This window comes from Eschrichtius robustus, chromosome 4 (genome assembly GCF_028021215.1).
Source record: "Eschrichtius robustus isolate mEscRob2 chromosome 4, mEscRob2.pri, whole genome shotgun sequence".
NCBI lineage: Eukaryota > Metazoa > Chordata > Mammalia > Artiodactyla > Eschrichtiidae > Eschrichtius > Eschrichtius robustus.
The window spans coordinates 42,172,152-42,193,852 of NC_090827.1; the positions used below are offsets into that span (position 1 = coordinate 42,172,152).

General features: G+C 48.9%; 2 protein-coding genes across 6 annotated transcripts in view; one reads left to right on the forward strand and one right to left on the reverse strand.

Annotated features, from left to right (window-relative positions):
- Window positions 1–524, forward strand: part of FHIP1A (FHF complex subunit HOOK interacting protein 1A) — a 101,052-nt gene extending 100,528 nt beyond the window's left edge. Inside the window, exon 11 of the mRNA XM_068542624.1 lies at window positions 271–524. Coding sequence (XP_068398725.1) covers window positions 271–524 — 254 coding nt within the window. The remainder of the gene's footprint in view (window positions 1–270) is intronic.
- Window positions 1–21,701, reverse strand: part of GATB (glutamyl-tRNA amidotransferase subunit B) — a 93,890-nt gene that overhangs the window by 10,688 nt on the left and 61,501 nt on the right. For 3 of the 5 annotated variants that reach the window (XM_068542627.1, XM_068542626.1, XM_068542625.1), the window contains 3 exons: window positions 16,494–16,572; window positions 9,855–9,989; window positions 6,229–8,493 (listed from right to left, as the gene is read on the reverse strand). In XM_068542627.1, the coding sequence (XP_068398728.1) occupies window positions 8,365–8,493; window positions 9,855–9,989; window positions 16,494–16,572 (343 nt within the window). In that variant the 3' untranslated portion in view covers window positions 6,229–8,364. Of the gene's footprint in view, window positions 1–6,228; window positions 8,494–9,854; window positions 9,990–16,493; window positions 16,573–21,701 lie in introns of those variants that run through there. The other 2 variants (XR_011073903.1, XR_011073902.1) reach the window with 1 other exon arrangement.

Below are 21,701 nucleotides of genomic sequence, written 5' to 3' on the forward strand. Positions count from 1 at the left end.
CAGTTTCTACATGAAGGTCGTCCTACAGGATTTGGGATCAAACTCTCATGTCACATGCCCAGTGCTGGAGCTGATCTGGGCAGATCCGTGTGTCTCAGAGTGGAGTGGGGGGGGGGGGACTGGGGGCCATGTCTTGAGACTCCAGTCAGAGCGGGAGCTGAGCCCGCACGAGACACTCCACTCCACACCCCGCAGCACACACACTTCATTTAAGGGGTGGGCTGGAAGGGCTCTGGAGGATCACCATGGCCGTCTTCCTTCTAGTTTCAGATCCCGTTCAGGACGCCTCCAGGACAGGGAGCGGCAGGAGTTTCCTGGATGGCCCCCCACGAGTGCTTCAGCCCTTCCTGACGAACAGAGCCAAGGCAGCCGGGGCGCCCCCCAACCTGCCCCCGCCCGTGCGGGACGCCATGCTGGCGGCCGCCCTCTTCCCCGAGTTCCTGAAGGAGCTGGCTGCCTTGGCCCAGGAACACTCCATTCTCTGCTGCAAGATCCTGGGCGACTTGGATGACAGCCACTGTTAGCTTTTTCTTTTCACATAGAGGTTCTTGTTTTTTTAAGGTTTTAGTGTCTTGACTGAACGTTAAATGCAAAGCTGCTTACAGACACCTCTACTTTGAGACTTCCTGACGATACTTGATACGTGGGGAGGGGGGTTTTCTGTGCACCTCGTCTCCCCAGCCAGATCTTCCCACCTTGTACCCCCTAGAATCTAAGTCTTGGCTCAGTTTTTCCTCCTCAGAGTTCTTGGTCCTTATTCTCCCATCCCTCGGAGTCACTCAGCTGGCAGCTTAGATCACACCCAGCGAACACCGGGAGTCAGTGATTTCTGGAGGTGCCCACCTCAGAAGGCCGGCCCTTCAACAGCACACAAGAACGCACACCTGCCCCTGTGGCCTTCTGCGTCATGGCTTCCGTCTTATAAAGAGAAGAATAAAGATGGAGCCCTTCTTGCCTCCGTCACACAAGCACACAGCATCCGTCCCTTTGCATTTTACTTCCAAGGCTTGTATTCCGCCCAACACGTGTTGCCTTAGAGTGCAGGCAAATCCACTGGTCTCAGCTCTCTGCCTGGGAAGTCAGATGTAGTTGGAGGGAATTTGGAATGCAGGGAAATGTTCTTGTTGCTCGAGGGCTTTCTCTGCTCAGTATATCACTACCTAAACACTGAAAATAGCCTTATTTTAGTAAGATTTGCACAAAATGAACTATGCCTATGCAAAATGTTACTTTGGCTTTTAGGACTTTGATCAGTGTGATGAACAAAGCGTGGTATATGCTTATGTAAGAAGACAACCATCATTATTTTTTTAAGTGTTTGTTTTATGAAAAACAAACTGATTCATCTGTGAAACTGTCTATCTCATAGTGGGTTTTTTTGGAGGGGTATGGTGTGGGGGAAAGGATAAAAGTAAACTAAATACAATCTGTACAAACCTTGGTAATTGTTTTAAAATCTGTTTCCTTTTTCTAATATGTTTCACTTTGTAGAGAAACAGGAACTGTACAGCCACTTAGGGAACCAGGACGTAAAGGCAAACAGGTCGCGGGGAGCTCCGCCAAGCCAAGTGCCTGCTGGGGCCTCACTCCACACAGAAACGCTGCCTTCTGAGTAATGGGGTTCATCAGGAGGCCCCACCGTGATGTATTAGTGCCTCTCTGCTCTGCAGCCTGCTCTGCCGCCTGCTCTGCCAGGTGTAATTATACTTACAGCCATGGTCTCCTACCACAGAGAGAGGGGCAAACACACAAAATAATTGTGGGCTAAAAAAGAACGAGACAATAAAAGACTGATATTCATGGATATTAGAGTCCACTCTCCTGTTCTGTGGGCAGGTGAGAAACACGTAAGCAGGATGGACCCCCCCCCCCCCGACCCCCAACCTCCGACCCGTTTGGAAGGAAATTGGAGGCCCCGGGTCTCTCTGTTCTTTCTGCGGGCATCTTGCTGAGCCCCGGGGGCAGTCACAGGGCTGGTGGTGGTGCCTCAGGAGCACTGGTTTGGTTTTAATCAGGCCCTAGTATAGGAGGGGCGTGGAGGAGAGAAGCACATCATCTGAGACGCTGCAGAGCCGAGGCTGCCTTTTGTGTTTCAGGGATCTTGAAGCGAGTGAGCCAGTCCTGGAATGAAGCCTCAGGAGCTCTGGCCGGGGCTGGGTGGCTCTCAGGAGCCCAGCTTCGCGGTGCTTCCAAGTCTAGGCAAGGAACCAAAGATAGTGATTCGTTGTACATTTCTGACTTCAAACTTGTCTTGAAAGATGGTTTGCCCGGCTGCGGTGCAGCAGCCAGAATGTACGAGGCCCAGCGGACTGGCCTGCTCTTGGCTTCCCGACATCCACTTGTATTTGCATAAGTGTCTCTACTGGAAAAGTCAGTGGCTCAGAGACCGAGAGCGAGGAGCAGAAGATGAGTTTCAGCTGTACTGTATTGTCCTCCAACTTTGTTTTGCACAAGTATTTATCTTCCAGTTTGGACTCACCAGGTATATAAGATGCTAAAGTCACGTCTGAGAGCCATATTCTTCAGCTTGCTGGTCTGATTTCCACGTCTCTCCATTATCTGGTGATGGTGTCGATTCTTCTCCTTGAGTCCGTGTTGCTCTATTATAGAAAACCACAGTTCCCTTTGTGGAAGGCATCATCTGGGCAAGAGTATTTTTTTAAGTAGGTACTTAAAAAAAAAAGTAGATTTGCTTTAAAGGAGGACAGAGATGACTGGTGTGGGGTGAGAGGCGGGAAAATTAACTAACTAACTCCCATGGTGGGGTGCTGGTAGCAAACCCACATGACAACCCAATCTATTTGGAGGTGGACACCGGTTCAGGTTTCTGAAACCACTGCAGCCCTCCACCAGAGTACTGAGTCCAGGGTTTCTCAAAATGAAGTCAGAAAATGGATCTGGAAATATATGCTAGGGAACTGGTGAACCCATGCAGTTGAGGGGAACAGCCAGGTGGGTTAGGTTAAGGATGGTTCGGGGGTGGTGTGGACATGCGAGAGGGAACACAGCAGAAACCGGAAGCTAAAGTAGGAGAAGAACAAATCCTGGGGGGTTTGGAGGAATGAACATTGATCTAGGCAGATAGATAGGAAGATACTGAACAGCAGGGGGTGGCGATGGGAATTCCTTGATGGGAAAAATCTCGGTAATGAAGTAGAATATTCTAGTCATAAAGTAATAGGTGACACCCTTAGAAATCTCTTTTGCAATGAGTTTGGGGAAGGATTTTGAACGATACTTGGCATGCTTTAAAATGTGCCAGTGCGTGGATGCTTTTGCATGCGACAGGCTCCCAGGACTCAGTGGACACGGGCTTTGGTGCAGCCCCTGAGGTTGGCGTCGCTGTGTCGAGCCTGGTGGCCCCAGGCAGCAGAGGTGAGTCACCGGTTCCTGGCACATCACATCCTTCACCTTGATTCACAACTCAGAGTCTGACGTAAAGTTCTAGGTGGAGTGGATTTTGTGGTTCAAAATATAGGAGAGCACTGGGATACTTAAAATTGATTTTTGGAAGTGGCCAAATGTTTAAAAACGTTTGTTTTTAAAATTTTAAAGCGATTCCAGGTCGAGTTTAGCCTAAAATACAGTTTTATGGAGTAAATTACAGATTCCCAGACATGAAATGGGAATGCTGGAGTAACCAATCAGAGATGTGGTTTTATTAGTAGGTACTTCCTTTCCTTCCCTGGTACTGAGAAGAATTGTGAAATGGTCCCCATTTGACTTATTAGTAAAATACTTCGACGGGCTGGGGTTGGAATCGATGTCTCTGTCACGTGTAGGGAGGACGCATTCACTTCTTCCGCGGGTCCTCAGGGGTACCTTTTCCTCATCAAGTGGCTTTTACTTAGGTCTGATGCAGTTGTTGATTTTCAATCCATTAAGACACCCAGGGGTCCAGGGTGTTGTCAGGAGAGCATCCTCGTATGAGTAGAATCTAGAGACAGGATACGTGACTGTTCAGGTTACCTGTTCATTTTGGGCAGCCCATGGTACTCGGGGTTGAAAGTCGTTTTTGATGTCTCTGAATCAGCCTGGTTGCCAGGGTCAGTGTGGGTGGGTTTCCAGCTGTGTTCAGAGGTTTGGGGTTGTGGGTAGGCTGCCCGTTCTGAACGTGGGTCAGTGTGCCTGGGCTGCTCTCCTTGGGAAGTGCGGCCCCGGCGGGGGTGGGATGTGTCACCGGTGTGACGGTGAATGTCTGCAGCGCAGGCCCAGCTCTCACCCAGGGATGGGTCAATGTAATTGCTAACTACCAGCCGTGTATTTACTGAAATGGCTGGCACGCTTGGCCATTTTTATGCAACACTTTATTGCGGGACAGCTGTTACTGCATGTGCTACTTCGAGTCACTGGCTAGGCCGGGGTAATTTGTGGCTCACCTCGCGTCCCAGCCAGCCTTGCGGTATTAGCTCTTCCTGAACAGCAGCCCTCTGTAGCTGAGGCCACAACGCTTTAAGTCATTAAGAAGATATTCTCGGCCCCTTCTCGCTTCAGCCATCAGACTGTAAATCACACAACACTCATTCTCCATCAGATAACAGCTTATGACAGAACACTGTCAAACCGGTTTATACTCCATTCTTAAATCACATCACGGAGGAAACATTTTAAGAAAATGGAGTTGACTTTTTTTTTCCTTTTTGAATGACCATCATAAACCTAACGCTTTAGAAAGAGCTCTCAAAAGACTAAGAATTGTTTTCGGGATAATTTTGCCTCAGTAAATCCTCTCTATGTTCAGGCGTTTATTAGGCCATTACTTGTTTTGGAGGACAGATCATCCTGGCAGCTCATTAACTGGATAAACAGGGGCTTCAGTGAAAGATTTTCGCTGAGGCTTTGTAGGGACCAGAGGGACAGGGGCAAAGTTCTTCGGCCTCTGCACTTGGAACCCTAAGACAGGGGCCGATTTTAGCTGGGAATGCCCCTCCCTGTCCAGTCATCATTGTGAATTTTGTTCCTGTCACCCACACAAGGAACAAGGCAGCCAGTAGGGTCTGCCCGCATGCGTTCCATACATATTTCAGGCATCTTTGGGGAACCTTAGATTTACTGTGTGCTTTCCGAACCGGACAAGGGTTATGGTAGCTCTTAGGCCAGATTATGCATTTCACGGAGCTGAGGCTGCACAAGTCTGTGCTTCTTAGGGCAGCAGCTGACTTTTTATTGGGACAAGGCTAGAAAAGGCCCACCTATAACGAGGTACCATTTTGCCCTGCAGATATTTTAAAAGAGATTATTTGGTGTTGACAATATTACTTAAATGATTTTTGCTGAGACGTCTAAGGGAGACAAGAGAGGATTTCAATCAGCGCTTTCCATCTCACCATCGAGGGTCCGCTCTGTTCACAAATAATCCACAAAGGCAACTTGTCTAAAATCTGCTGAAGAGGCATGGCAGCCATTTCCATGCTGCTTTTGGTGGTGGGTAAGTAACAAGGCCTTTCATATAGATCTAGTGGTTTTTTTCAAATAGTCCTATGTGGAATCCTTGAAATGATGCGGCTAAATTCATCAGATATGAAAAATACAATATGGATCGTGGGTCCTGGCCGTAAGCTATATATTGAACTAACCAACCAACGCAAAGCTCTAGGAGAGTGTTTACTTGAAAACAATTCATAGCCTTCTTCCAGATTAGCCATAATTACCAAAAAGAAGGGAGGGAGGGAGCTCAGCTAAAAACATCCTTAACTTGGTATAAATAATGACGTTTTTTCCCCTGGGTTGTCTACATCTTAAAAGATGGGAACAGAAGTTCACCTTGACGCATAAGCCTGGACAGAGTCAAGAAGCTCCTTCCTAGACCCAGAGTTTAAAAGCCTAGTGGATGGCAGCACCCACCCCTCATACAGAGGGACTCCCACAAAAGGTTGTCGATTAATTTTGTTTTATAAACTTAATGAACTTTTGCTAAAAACTGATCCTGTGCCAGGTAGCATGCCGAGTGCTGAGGCCGCCATTCCTCCCCTCCCCCCAGAACCAGCCGACCAACCAACCTCCTCCTCAAGCCACAGGGCACCCGGTTTGGGCCTGACCAGGCCGAGCTGGTGCAGGCCCACCCGGGGGAGCCAGTCTTCCAGCATGTTGCCCTCCCAGCCTCCAGGTGTGTGGGCTCCAATGACAGATGGCACTGGCTTCACCTATGGCGCCAACTCATACCTTTTAATGAGATTTCCCCCTGAATAGCAAACAGAGAACCAGACTAAATTCACACTCATGCAAAAATGTATTTAAAATTGTATTTCACTGAAGCCCAGTTACAAGTAGAGCCATACTTTGTGAATTTCTTAGGGTGTTTGATAAACATATATTTTGAATATCTAGTCAGGTTCCAAGTAAGATATCTGCGCTGTGCTTTGATATGTTTTTTTCTTTCTATGAGCAGTTATAACAACACAATCTCATTTTTAGGATTTCAGAAGTGGGCCTTCAAGACAACAAGCAATTGTCAGAGCTGGATGACAGTTAGTTAGCATTGTAAAGATCAAGTGCTTTCTTGTGTGTTGAGGTAACTGGTTTATAACATTATATGTTTCACGTGTATAACATTATATTTTGACTTCTCCATACACTACAGTGTATTCACCATCAAAGGCTGAGTTTCTGTCTGCCACCATATAGTTGACCCCCTTTACCCATTCCGCCCTCCCTCTACCCCTGACCCCAGCAATGGCATTTTTCTCCTGATCAGTCCATAAGACGGTTTACATATGACATGATATTGTTGGTAAATGGCCTTCATCTGGCTGTCCCTGCCCCTCCCCAGACCCCACTTAAGTAAGCCCTTGATTTAAAATGGTCTGGAAAGATCGTCCAGTGCTTTCTGTAAGTGTTGATGACCAAGAAGCCAGACCTTTGGTGAAAATGGAGTTTGTAAAACAAAACTGAATCTTATCATTTCTTACAAAATCATGATCCCGCCAGATTCCAGACTCAGGAGCTACGGGGTTGGGGGGGTGGGGACTGGCCCTGCCTTTCTCCCTCGAAAAGAGGTTTGATGAAAGTATTTTACTGTCAGGCCCAGGAGTTTTCAGTACTGCAACGGGATGCGCAAGGGGCACGCGGCTTCCTGGGTGATGTAACGTACCGTATTCTCTTAACACTTCTAAGTCACTCATTTTTTAAAAAGTTAGTTTTTTAAAAAACCTTACCTCTTCATGCTTGTCTGAAATAAGCCAGATGACTGGTCCCTGCTTTTCTGGCTGGGAAGAGGGGCAGTCCTCTCTTTACTCCTAGTTAGGGAAGAAGTCCTGAGCGATCGTCTGCAACCAGGAACCATGAGCTGCTAAGTTGGTGGCTCTCCTCCGGGTCCCCAGCTGCCACTGGAGCACCGTTCATGATGGAAATGTTTGTACTCTTCTTAGTACAAGAGAGAATTCAGTGTAAAATCAGGGCCTCCAAAAATTTTATGTCACAGTTTATTTGACATGTGCTTTTAAAAAACAGCACTTGCAAAACTGGTCTTTAGTGTTGTCAGTCAGAGGTAACAAAGGCGTGCAGTGAACAAAGGGGTGCCCCAGTGCGACGGAGAAATAGTATTATTGCCACGAGAACAGGGGTGAGGGCAACGCAGCCTCCATGGACTACTGTTAACTGTACCACAGTTACCATTAAAGGTCAAGATTTTGATTTACTAGCTTACCATCTTATTCTTTCCAGGCAAAACAAGTCAGTTTAATGTTACAGCTTTTTTTTCGCCTTTTAAAACTTTCGGTCTGAGGGTGGGGAGGGGGGGTTGTCCACTGCCCGATCTTCGACGTGTAAGTTAATTTTTTATGTGATATTTCAGTATAAATTTTATTCATTAAATTTATTTGAAAACTTCTGTTGTCTTTTTTAACCAAAAAAAAAAAAAAAAAAAAAATCATTTATTCTCAGACCTCTGCCTTCTGGGATCCCTGGGCGTTGAATGGGCAACATCACTTTTCCTCAGTGGATGGGAGAATACAGCTAATTCCTGGTACTAAGGCTAATGAGAGCGCCCCAAACAAAAGACCACATCCAGATCATGGCCTCGCTTCATCATTGCTAATCCCCAGCACCTGGAACAACGCCCGGCCCTTAGCATGGGCTTAAAAACATTTGTCGAGGGACCTGCGGAATGAAACGTGTTCCTAGGGCGGTGACAGTATCTGAAACAGCATGTGGCGTTGAGCTCGGCGTCACTGCGCACTAGGACGTGCTGTTTCTCACCACTGCTGCACCTCCCCCGGAAGCGTGTGATGTCGATGAACAACGGCGCCAGGCCTGGTCTGCGTGGAGGTGGCACCTCAAGGTGCAGGTCGGGCGGGGCGTCAGGCTGGGGCCTAGGATGTCAGCGCACAGGCTCCAGCCCGGCTGTGGCAGGGGGACCCGAAGCCGTCACGACGACAGCTGCCTCTCCAGCACCTCCTTTATCACCGTCGGATCCGCTCGGCCGAGAGTCGCTCTTCGGACCAACCCAATCAGTTTGTTTATGGCCCTGGGGTTTCCCTTCTTTACATCCGTGACCTTTAAAGACAGATTATTTTAGAGGAGAAAATAGAGGCTCTCGCCTAAAAATCTTAAATCAAGTTTACGTTTATGGAAACTTAAATTCAGTTTCTTTTTTCTGTATTAGATATAGAATGAGAAAAGGAAAAAGGGGAGGGGGTGACCTTCGGAGGAGGTTTCTGGGCTTCTGGCAAAGGAGGTGTGTGCTAGCCCGTCCCCTGATTAAAAGGGAGTGAGGAGGGCCGTGACGTGTCACAGCTGAGGGTTCGGTGCGCGGGACCCGGGTGCCGGATCGTGAAGCCCCCGACCCTCCGGGGGCTCAGCGGGCTCTCCTCCCCCCACTCCCTGCCAAGAAGCTCGTTTGCTAGAAGACGAAGCCACGAGATGGCAACGCTCCCCGAGCATCCGGGTGGGGGAGTGGCTGGCTGGCAGGCCGGAAGGGCCGGGGCAGGGGGCGCTGAGTGCCTGTCAAACAGAAACCCCTTCAGGGCCACCCGCCCGACCTCCTGCTTCTGATCGGCAACAGCGTCTGCGAGTATCTGCGCGCGGTGCTGCATTCTGAGTCTGAAACTAAAAGTGTGTCTTTATCAGTCACTCCAGATGAGGCTGGAAGATGGAGATTGCCGAGACCCTGCGCAAGCTCATTTTCCTTATCGAGAGCTCTTTACAGAGCTGTTAGTGTCCCCGCAAGTGTCTGGGTAGGTGGTATCATTCTGAAAGGGATGCTAGCAATTTAATTCCCCACTGAAAAGTATCTCTGGACGATATGATTAGACTTGGGGAGGGAGGGATGCTCCTCATTTTAGCTGTTCTATTTTGTTCTACGCTCAGAACACAGAATGACTTGATTTCCAGCTATGTTCCTGTCAAGGATTTTCTCCGTAATTTACAAATAATGTTCCCTTCTGCCTTTCTTCCCAGCTCTCAAAGGCACGGAACTGAAGTGCTTCCCTGTCTCTGCCCCTGTGCAGTGCTGCCTGCTGCTTCCTGATAGAGAGGTCCTCTTACAAAGCAGAGCTCGGCAACCTTGGGAGAGGGCCGCAGGCCTGGGAGGTCGAAACTTGCTAACACCCCCTTCAACCGAAACTCCATGAGATTAAGCTCCAGGGGGGAGTTTTCCTTCTAGGAAAAGCTGTATTTTTCCAATAGTCACCTAATTTCATCTCTTGATTCTAGCTTAAAACTGACAAAAATAACTGGGGGATTATTGATGAAACCGGGCCAACCGTTATTAGGAAGCACCGCTGGGCTGCAAGGGGGAGAAGCAGAGGGGCTCCTGGCTGAGTCCTCAGGCGGCCCTGGCCCTGGGCCTCTGCCGGCAACCCCCTGCCCACCTGCCGCTGCGCGTGAAGACCCCCTTCCCCCGAGGGGCTAATTACCACTTGAGGATGCGCCTCCAGCATGGAGCGGCAGAGCTGCTCCAGCGCCTCTGCATCCTGCACCAGTTCAAGCTTCTTTTCTGCAACCATCTGTGCTGGGGTCTTGCCCTTACTCCTCCATAGTTCCTCAAACACCTGCGGGCGGAGAGGGGCGGGGTCAGCTCTTCTGCCAGCTCCACTTGCTGGGGTGGAAGAGCAGTCAGTGAATTCCCAGCCGCGTGCAGACACACCCGGGGCCTCCCCGCGCTGAGCTGTGCCCTCAGAACAGAGCCCGAGACCCTGCCGGTGCAGACGCTGGCGGAGACGGGTCGTCCCCACTCGCCGACTCCAAGGGCACAGCAGGGAGGGCGGGGAGTGTGAGAAGATGATCACTCACAGTGCCCCTGCTGACGGGAATGCCACTGAATCAATCAATTGCGGTGACATGTTGGTGAAGGATGGGGCCACACGGGCTGCAAGAGGGAACCACTGCACTTAGAGGGGTCATGAAAACTCGGCCTCTGCTGGGTAATGGGAGTTTTTTCGGGGAGGGGGCGAGCGAGGGGCCCATAACGAAGATACAGAATGAAAAATAACGAAAAACATAAATCACAATCCTCGGGGCCCAAGGCTTACCACATCCATCCCCACAGGTGGATGTGGCCCCGAACCTGGCTAGGATAATTAGCAGTTGACGGTGTGGGTATTTTTCTACTTAAAAAAATAACCAATTCCCAAACTTAATAAAGTTGGAAAAAAAGGAAGACATTTGTAAAGAAGGGGTGTCCCAGGGCAGTTTTCCACAGTGCCTGTTTCTCTAGTGTGAGCTGGAAGGGGAGGGGATCCCGTTAGCCTCCAGCTCAGCCAGCAGTCAGCACTGAGCACTTTCCAGCCAGGAGCCCCCCTGCCCGGAACAGTGTGCCTTCAGCTCGGCTGTCGGGCACCCACGGTGACTGTGGTCCGGAGGCGTCTCTGGGGCATCCTTCCGAAAGCGCCCCCACAGGGCACACTCTGGCGACCACCACACAGCCCTGGCTGCATACGCAGACCTGTCCCCGCTCTTAGAAAAATACTGAACATAAGTGCCTCCAACTCAATTCTTCAAATGTGTATTCAGCCGACAATGAGAAAGGCATTGAGGAGAGAGGGGCACACAGCCGGTAAGAACCTCCCTTGCTCTCAGCAGACGTATTGATGGCGTGCCCACAGCACAGGAACCGGAGAACAGACAATCTGTGATGCGGATCAGACTCAGTGTCTGAAGAGCTTCTCTGCCCCCTTTCCCTGATAGATTTATTTCTCTTGAATAAGACTTACAATTTTAAAACATTGTTCCTAATTATAAAATTTAATACGTGTTCACTGTAGAAAATAAGGAAGGAAATACAGAAAAGACAAAGTGAAATCTTACCCGATTCCCATCCCCTCAAGGTGACCAATGTTAGTATTCTGGTATTTTCCCTTCCATGGTTTTCTTTCTGTTTTGTAACATAATTGTGACCACAGCACATATACAATTTGTAACCTGCTTCTGTTTCACTGATTACAGAAGTACTTTCTTTTATTAACAACAAAATCTAATATCATGATTTAATTAAATGACCCCCTACTGGTAGATTTTGACCAGTGTTTATTTTGTTCATCTGCAGAGTCTCCTAAAGAAGTTTCTAGTTGAAAATGTCCAACATTCAGGAAGCAAGGCTGGAGATCTCAAGAGAGATCAGATCCCTGGCTCATAACAGAAATCACCTGCAAGGTCTCCCTTATGAGAATCTACGCAGCAACTCTTCACAGGAAAGCCCCGCAGGTGTGGACGCTGCTTGCAGCCCAGGCCTGGGAGGAGCTGAACGCCTGGTGGTCACAGGCCCCTGCAGCCACTGTGGCTGCAAGTGCAGAGCTGAGCTGGCCGCCCAGGGGTCAACCTTTGCCTGGCACCCAATACAGCTGGGACCCGACAGGCCCAAACACTGGTTGGATCTGCTTGGGCCAAAATAACAAGAATAAAGGCAACTGAGGCAGTCAGGGACCAAGGCCAAACCACACCTTTCAGAAGGAGAAGCAGGACAATGCTGGGACGATGCTTTTACATGCAGAGAGGCTGGCTGCTCCCTGAGAGGGTGGGGAGGGGTACCAAGGAGTGACCTAGGGAAGCACACCTCAGCAGCCTCCAGGAGCAAATGCCCGGTGGCTGCAGGGCTCTCCCACTCCCAGAGTTAGAACACATCAGCTTACTCACTTCCCAAATTAGCTCCCCTGGGCTGACACAGTGGATTCCAGAATCCAATCCTCTGCTTGTTCCTATTTAAGGCACAGATAGTGCCCTCCTGGCTGTAGCCCAGCAGGGCGGGAGCCACTGAAGGGGGCCCAGCCGCCTCCAGGCCAGACTCTGCGGCCTCCCCTGGCCTCCTGGCTGCAGACATCGTGGCTCTGTGCTTGCCAGCCTCGTGCTGCGGCATAAATCCTCAGCTTTTGTCCGTGTTTAATCACCACCCTGGGAAGTGCTATCGAAGTGCAATTGTTTCTGGCCAGGCGTGCGGCTCCCAGGCCTGCTGCTGCTCACCCAAGACAAACCACATCACAAGGGGGTCCTGGTGCAGGGCCGGTCATCTGGGTTAATAAATGGCCACCGGGGTAGGGAGTACTGCAAGCTGGGGACCCCCGATCACACCCCGACTACCGAAGCCGGCTCTGACACATGGGGCGGAAACTCAGGCTTCAGTTCCTGGTGACTGAGCACACGCCCTCCTAACTACTACCCAACCATTTCTCTAGCTAAAGCTATTTTTAAGGAATCTGGAGGGAAGGACAAAAGGAGAGCACACAGGCTCCTGGCCTGTCCCTGCCTGTTTGGGGCTTCCAGGGTCAGAGGGTGGCGGAAAGACCTGTTCCAGGGAGAGGGCAGGGAGGGAGCGGTGACAGACAGAGAGGGGGCCCCTCTGGGCAAAGGCAAGTATCGTGAAAGGTCATTCTTCTAGAAAGGCACAGACATCAATCTAGGCCCTTAAGAGAAGCAGGGCACAGGAAAATGTGCAAAGAACTGACGCACTAAAAGGGAGAAAAAGACATTAAATCATTCCTAAGTTTTACTGCACGACGTAACATTTTCTACATTAAAAGGTTTTTGGTGATTTCTGTTTAAAGTAGACCCCAAAGTAGACAAGAGGAAATTGCTTACATGGCACACTCGCGTGTTAAAATCCAACTTCCCTCTCTGCGGAGTCCCAGTCCAGCCTGGTCCCACAGGAAGCAGCAGAGGGACAATCCTTGGGAGACGGTGGACCGTCTGCACCTACTCCAGGCTCGCACCGAGGAGACACGTAGGCATCTGGCGTGATCTCCCCTGGGGCCTGGCCGGCCAGCAGTCTGGACAACGCCCGGGGCTCCCGAGTCCCCAGAGGCTCAGGACCCTGGCATGCTAGCAGCAGGGGTGTTGTGATTCTGCAGGTGGGAGTCTGGTGTGCCCTGTCCTTGGAGAGGGGAGGATACGGGGGCCACTTCATTAGACAGAACCGGATCCTGTGAGAGAAGCCCGGGTGCTTTTGTCTACAGTTACCAGGCGGTTGCTCACGATGATAAATAATCTTTGAGTTTCTGTTTCTGAAAGACAGCGCTGCCTCATGGCAGCAAACTCTTAACTCCCCTGGGGCCCAGGGAGCTGAGGGGGTGAGGTCTGTAAATCTCAGAAGCCCCGTTGGGACACCTGGGGGGAAGGGGCAGTGAAACGTGTCAGGGATGAAAATAATGGACAATCATGGAAGGGAGAGCCGAATGGCAAGAGGTGGATTAATAATAAATTAGATGTAAAGTGGGAGAGTCTTTGGAGTTCAGAACGTTCCCAGGGCAGGGTGACTCCTTCTGCGTATCTGTCATCCTTAGGAGTCATTTTCTCAGTCAACTTTCTTTCTCATCTCCTGGTTATTCAATCACTAGTAGGACCTCTTCCAGTTCTGTCAGAGGAAACACCAGTAACCAGTGGAACCAGAGTCATTCTGCCTCCCAGGGTTTCTAAAACCTAAGGCCTACTCGGATTCCTCTGTCAGATTCAGTAAAAATTAATTATAACACATTTATGTGTTACATTTTACAGTAGACTATAAAAATAAGATGCTCAATGTAATTAGTCATCAGGGAAACGCAAATCAATACACCATGAGCTACTACTTTACACCTACTAGGATGACTACAATCAAAAAGCAGGACAATTACAAGGGCTGGCGGGGATGTGGAGAAACTGGAACCCTCACACACTGCTGAGGGGACTGTAAAATGGTGCAGCCCATTTGGAAAACAGTCCGGCAGGTCCTCAAAATGTTAAACATATGATTACCACATGAACCAGAGATTCCATTCCTATAGGTACAGCCCCAAGAAATTTGAAAACATATGCGCCAACAAAACCGTGTACATATATGTTCACAGCAGCATTATTCATAAGAGCCAAAACCAGGAAACAACACAAGTGTCCACTTACTGATGAATGGTAGACAAAATGTGGTTCTGTCCACACGATGGGATATTCTTTAGCCATAAAAAGGCATGAAGTACTGACACAACATAGATGGACTTTGAAAACATGACACTATGTGAAAGAAGCCAGACACAAAAGGCCACATATTGTATGAGACCATTTATCTTAAATGCCCAGACTAGGCCAATCCATAGAGACAGACAGTAGATTAGCAGTTGCCTAGGGTAAGGGGTTAATGGGGCGAAACTGCTAATTGGATGCAGGGTTATGTCTTTGCGGTGATGAAAATGTTCTGGAATTAGATAGTGGTGATGGTTATAACCTTGTGACTATACTAAAAACCAATGAACTGTACGCTTCTTAAAAAATAAAACTAAAAAACAGTACACTAAAAGCTCGTATTTTCACAAGCCTTATTTTTCTAACCTCCTGTCTGCCCAGCCCACAATCCACCCTGCTAACTCTATGTATGCACAGAAAGCTGCCTGGGATGATGTTCACCCAATATATATATATATTTTTTAATTTTTAAAAATTTTTGGCCATGCCGTGCAGCATGTGGAATCTTAGTTCCCCGAGCAGCGACTGAACCCGCGCCCCCTGCAATGGAAGCGCGGAGTCTTAACCACTGGACTGCCAGGGAAGTCCCGTTCACCCAGTATTAATGGTAGTTATTTCAAGGTGGTAGAATTGGAAAATCTTTATATTTTTCAGCATTACTTAAGTTTGTCACAATGAACAAATACCATTTTTTTTCCACCAAAAGATCAGTGAGTTTTTAAAAAAACAGAAAACAAAGTAGAAAAATTAAAAAGCAAATCCCCTAAGGCAATGGTGTGTAAGGGAGATGCCCTCATGGGACACACAATCAGATTTTTAGTTTAGTTCTGTGATTGCCTTACAGAAGCCAGGATTCACCCCACCTCCTTTAAACATGCTGGACGCCGACAGAATCCAAAAATGTCTCTATCTGTATCTGAACCCAGCTGTCAGCATTCCCCCGCAGTTCCAGTCTCTTCCCTCTGAACCTAACATTATCTGCACTAGGTTTTCTTTGCTGGGGCAGGAGGAGTAGGAAGGGGAAGGTTTTTTTCCTCTTTGGTTTCAAATGCAACAATTCATTTGCTCTTATGTGTATATACAGAGTTTCCTTCTGCCCTCAGGCCATCTAATCATCCTGCTACTGCTGAGCACTGTCATAAACATTTGTATTCCTCTGACATCCAGGCAACCAAAACCCTTTCCTAAATGTGGCGCAGTCCCTATACTTGACAGCCTCACTTGGTGGTGGGTAAACAGAGCCTTTATTAGTTCCCGTCCCCAGTTTCACAGCACAGAGCTGGGTGTATGCTCCATGGTGCCTCGTAATTAGCCAAAAGCAGCCGCTTTTCCAAAGCCTCGCTATGTAACCTGCCACTACTGAGGACATGTATAGATATTAAATGCCAAAGGCACCATTAAAATAACATTAAGTTACTGGCTGAAGCACTGACAGCTGTGATATCTGAAGTCGAGATCAGGCGGCCGCCTTGGTGTTCATTATCCTTCTGGGTGCTTATTTGTAAGAGTTTTCTGAGTTCCAGGGACCTTGCGCCCACCTGAGACTGTCAGGTGGGGCTGGAGATGAGGCGGAAGGCCGCCTTTGATGAGGATGCTATTTTTCCGGGTTTTCACACACTGGGCCTGTGTGTAAAATTTGATCTACTAAGCGGGAGGCAGTCTGTCTGGCCTCACCCTTCTTGCTGGAAGACTGACTTTCAGGGGCAACCACGTGACAAGACAAACGAGCCCCTGGTACTGGGTGGGAGGCTGCAGAGGACGGGAGAGGGAGGACAAGGGCCAGGGAGCAGTGTCGGCCACACAGGGCACGGGGGACGCGCACAGGCCGGAGCCCCCAGGAGCTTCAGGGCCCACCTTTCATGTAAACAAATGTTGGGGAAACGTTCCAGGCAAAGCCAAACAACTACCCCCTCTGGTTAGCAAAGATGAGAAGCAAATTACCTGCGTCATACATAGTACTGGCTTTATTTCATTTGCTAAATAAAATGTTTCTACCTCTCGGTATAAAAGTAGCACTTAGAAGCATTTAGTACTTCAATGATGAAATTCACTTAGCGATGGCATTTGAGTTTCACATAAAACATGTACTGGGCTGGCAGGGTGGTCGGACACTTTGGGGGGTGGGGACATACCTGTTTAGCTGCGGATGAAGAGATGGCTTTCCTGTCCAGCAGGTCAAGCAGCTCAGCCAGGGCAGAGGGTGTGACAGGACTAGCAGCCCCAAAAAGGAGAGAAAGAAAAGGAGAGAAGAAACATGTACATTTCACTCTGTCCGTGTATGCACTTATGGTTATTTAAAATCAAAGCACGTGATTTTGTAGGTTTGAATAATGAAATCCACACCCAGGAATAAAAGTAACAGGCCAGTTAGGCTCTATGTTATTTAGTTACTTTGCACTTTAGGATAGAACACATTTTTGTGACCAGTGTTGTTTTTCTTTATTTTACTACCCAACGATAACCGCAGTTTGGCAGAAGTTTTAGAGACAGACAACTGCTCAGTTTAATTAGTCAAAAAAAGGAGGTGGCTGCAAAATTCATTAACCATGACGAGAAGAGAAAAAAACCCAAACCCAGTAATCAAATATTTTCGATTGAAAGATCAGCCTAAAAATTACTTCAAACAAAACAGCTAACAAGGCCAGTTTTCGAGGGTTTTTGTGCAAATATAAATTCTTTTTAATTGTAAGAGCTTGTCTTTTAGGGACGCAGTGACTACCAGCCATGTCATCAGCCATCCTCATGGGCAACCACATGCTGCTCTCTCCCGCAGGCTCTCAACAGCTTCTCACAGAAGGGCCTGGAATTCATTATACCTACACTTCTAGGAAGGGACTTATTTGCCAAGATCCCATGATATAAAAGGCTGAGAGGCAACCAAACACGTAAAGTGTCATTAATTGACATTCTGGGGTGAGGGGGGCAGTGAGTGCCTAGGATTAGTGGAAAGACTGAATTACAGACTATTTCTTTTAAAATACACGGTTTTACTACTTTTAAACACATACAGCAACTAGGCTAATGAAACGCTGTCTGTCTGAGGTCATGAGGGGACTAGTTTTAAATAGACTGGAACGACTTATAAATAGCACGTTAGTGTGTCTGTGTAAACGAAAGCTTCTGGAACGTTTAACACTACTTGAAAACACCTTCTGTTTAAGTCTCAGTTCCCATCACTCACTATTAATTTCTTTGTTAAGCTCTTAGATAGTAAAAAGGAAACTACCGCTTAGCCCCTACGCCAATTTCCCGGAATTCCATGCCAACAGAGTGCAAGTGCACCAGGTCTGACTCAGGCACAGTGAAACTTCACAGGGCTGTTCACGTGAGACAGCTGACACACAGAGGCAGCCCACTGTCCTGCCAAGTGTCTGCTTATCCCGAAGTATGGATAAAAGATCATTCCAAGAGGATATTAGGTTTGCAGAGTGTCTGGACCACCCTGATTAAATCTCAGCAGGACGAGGGGCAGAGGGCTGGGAAATCAAGACACCCTTTCTCTAACTTCCCACCTTATTGACAAGTAATAAAGAATCCAGGTTGTTTTAAAAATTCGGGTTTCTTGGATGTTCTACGATCCTAGTAAACATAAAGGCCAATTAGAGTGTAGACTGTGTGTAGAACCTGTAATAAGCACTGAGGTTGAACTAGATTTCTCAAGCCTGCAAACAAAAGGGTCCCCACTCCCACATGAGCTGATGATAAAGGGATGTGAGGACGGAGAAGGACAGAAATAGAATACAGCATGACTAAAAATACTTTGCCTTTCATCCAATGACCTTCATTCACTATGAAATATCTCCACTGACTTGGGATTTCTCAATCGCCCTCTTGTACCCACAGTGCTCGACACATAGTAGGTCAGCAGTATCTGTGTCACAGACTCCTTCCCCCCAACAGGGATGGCTGGGACACTGTGTCTACTAATTCCAGCTGTGCCAGGGCTCACCTCCAGTGAGACGATGACAAAGATCAGGACCTGTCACCCTGGCCTTGAAAGGCCCCCCTCATTAGGTTAAATAAATAAATCAGCCGATTTGGAACAGAACGGCAGCAGAAGCACAAGCTACTGATTGGCTGCTGTGAGATCACGCTGGTTTCTGGGCCGTGAGTGTGTCTCCACTAATGAAGAGCCTGACGTGGAAGGCTAGTCTCCCATCCCCAGGCCAGCGCATCTACAGACGAGGGGAAATGGCATCTCTCAAGCCTTCTAACTTCACCCAGTCCCCTAGAGCTCTTATGGGATCACGACTCCATCTCCAGCCTGGATTCTGGAAGCAGACACCCTGACACCTCCACAGCCACCCCCGTTCCTGTGAAATGTGCCGCCCATCGCAACCCCCAAGCTCATTTTAGGCCCAAGCTCATGGGACACAGAGGCTCGCGGAGAAAGACAGGGAGACACGGACACCTAAGCGGCTGCTCAGCAATCCTTCCACTCATCTCGCTAATATCCCAGCGCCCCTGCCTGCCACTCCCACCCAAGCTGCTGTTCTAGAGCGTCTCCTGCCCACGCCCCTGCTCAGCACGGACCCTCACCTCCCGCATCATAAGGTCACCCGCTGATGGAAGGCTCAGAATTTTCTAGGGTGCCCGCCTCCTCCTCTCCCATCAAACAGCCCCCTGGACCCATGCTCTTGCCTGCATCACCTGCCACTGCTACGCATCCTACTCGGATGCCAGGTTCTTCCCTCCTGCGGCTTTGACCCCACACCTTCACAAGTGCTCAGATCTGCCCTGTCTTGACAATGCCTCCAAGTGATCTTGCAGTCACTTGCTTCTGCCTGACCTTATTATTATTATTATTATTTTTTACCAATGAAGAGCATCAGTGGCTACTGTCTGCCCTTGTTTGGATCCCAACCCTATCCCTCTGCAGATGCTGTTCTTTTAAAATCACCTCCCCTCACTAGTTACCAAACATAATAGCTTCCCACCCTGCTGCAGCCCCCTGAGAAAACCCCTTCTCCCTGGGCCTCCCATTCTCTTCCCCCTCCTTGACTGCCCTCCTCCACCTCTTCCCGCTGGCCAGGAGTGGCCCAGGCTCCTGTCTCCCCATACGTTCTAAGCCAGGGGTCGGCAAACTTCTGGAAAGTGCCAGAGAGCAAATATTTAAGGCTCTGTAGGACACACCTGGTCTCGGTCATGTAGTCTTCTTTGTTTTGGTTTCTAAATATACGAGGTAATAACCATCCTTAGCTCACAGGCTGTATACAAATAGGCCTGCGGCTGTGACCTCTAACAGGCTCCCACCTCCTATATCCCATTCTTGGACACTGCCCCGCATATCACACTGCCGGACTAATCCTCCTGTCAGCCTCAGCCCCTTCTCAGCTCAAAGGCCTTCCCTGGTTTCCTAGCGCCTCAGGAGCTGCTGCCCGCAGTTGACCCGGAAGTTCAGGCCCTCGGCTGGAGTGAACAACTGGACAGCTGCACCTGCCTGATATTACCAGGAAATACTTGGTCACGGAATCAGTAACTTCCACTTTCCTAACTAAATCAAACCTAGTATGAATAGTTATAAGTTATTAACCAAAAAAGCAATATACTCAAAATAATGAAAAAGCCAAGTTCAACAAGCACTTTTCTGGCCAGACCCTTTAAACACCAGTCTTCTCAGAGGTCTTTAAAGATGAACGCTCACTTGCAAAATCACTTCCTGCCAACGTGATCTCTGGAGTGTCCCTTGCCTGGTGTCATCATGAGACTATTGCTAGCTTTGCAGCTACTGCCCTTCTAGGCTTTGGAAACGTTAGCCCAGCTGCCGAGGTTGCTCACTGGTTAATGTTTGCTCCAAGGTGAGGCTGGTGTATGCAGCCCAGGCAATGGTTGTCTGAACTGTGTAGACTGTGAGAGCTGCTACACAGAGCTCGCTTCCTGTTCAGTTCCTGTTCTACATAAATTCTAGCACAGAACTGTTCCTTAGCTTCCTCCTTGCTTGACTTTGGAACAACCAAGCACACTTTTATTTAGAGTTTGGTGCCCTTGGAGTTCTTTTTTTCTTTTTTTAAAATAAATTTATTCATTTTATTTATTTATTTTTGGCTGTGTTGGGTCTTCGTTGCTGCGCACAGGCTTTCTCTAGTTGTGGCGAGCGGGGGCTACTCTTCGATGCAGTGCGCGGGCTTCTCATTGCGGTGGCTTCTCTTACTGCGGAGCATGGGCTCTAGGAATGCGGGCTCAGTAGTTGTGGCTCACAGGCTCTAGAGCGCAGGCTCAGTAGTTGTGGTGCACGGGCTTAGTTGCTCCATGGCATGTGGGATCTTCCCGGACCAGGGTTCGAACTCGTGTCCCCTGCATTGGCAGGCAGATTCTTAACCACTGCGCTACCAGGTGAAGCCGCCCTTGGAGTTCCTAAGACTCTAGTGCTTACAAATTGTTTGTATAAATACCAGAGGCTCCAAGTTCCCTTGACAGGCTAATTTATCAATTTCAGCTCCTGTAGAAGCTCCTAAAATGGTTGTTAGCAAACCCCTAATGTCACAGATCAACATATAGAGAAACTGGTCTGGAAGTCAGGGGGCTGGCTTCCAGTCTGAGCAGTTGTGCACCTTACCTCTCAGGGCCTGGATTTCCTCCTCTGTTAAATGAAAGAGCTGAACCAGAGGTAGCTCAGGTCTCTGCCGAGACTGAAATTCAGTGACTCTAGCAATCAGCCAGCAACATGGAAAACGCTTTTTTAAAGCTAAGAGTTAGATCTCCTCCCAAAGCTCCAACCGCTCCTTCCCGGAGCCTTTCAGGTGAACGTGGTCTCGTCCCTCTCTGCTTGCACCGCACTGTGAGTAGTTCTAAACAAGAGGCACCCCATTCTGCCTTGAGGTAAAAGCGTTGGTGCACAAGTCCAGTCCTCCCCAGGACACAGAGCTTCTTCAGGGCCGGGCCGGGGTCCTGCTTGGCTCTCCACGAGCTCCGCACAGAGGGTGCTCTACAGCCGGTGCCGGATTCACGGCTCAACTCCCGCGACTCTCCACACCCTCCATGCTCCGGCCTGACCCCAGTCATATGGTCAACTGTACTTTTCTGCCATTTTCCACCCTCTGCTCCCCAAAGCTGCTGCTTCTTCGCCATCCCCACGCCCTGGTTCCCCACAGATGTCGCCTGGCCCCTCCTTCACCAAGTCCTCTCCATCCTTTCAGGCTCTGGTACACCTCCTCCATCAACTCTGCCTGAATGGGCCCGGGCTTTTCAGTGTGAAGACTGAAGTTTCTGAGTAGAGAGGTCAAACCGGAGAGGACAAGAAGGAAAGACAAACAGGCAAGAGATGCCATGGGAGTTTGGGGGTCGGCGGGGGGGGGGCATCATTTTGGTACCTCACATACCAGCACGGAATAGAGAAGGAA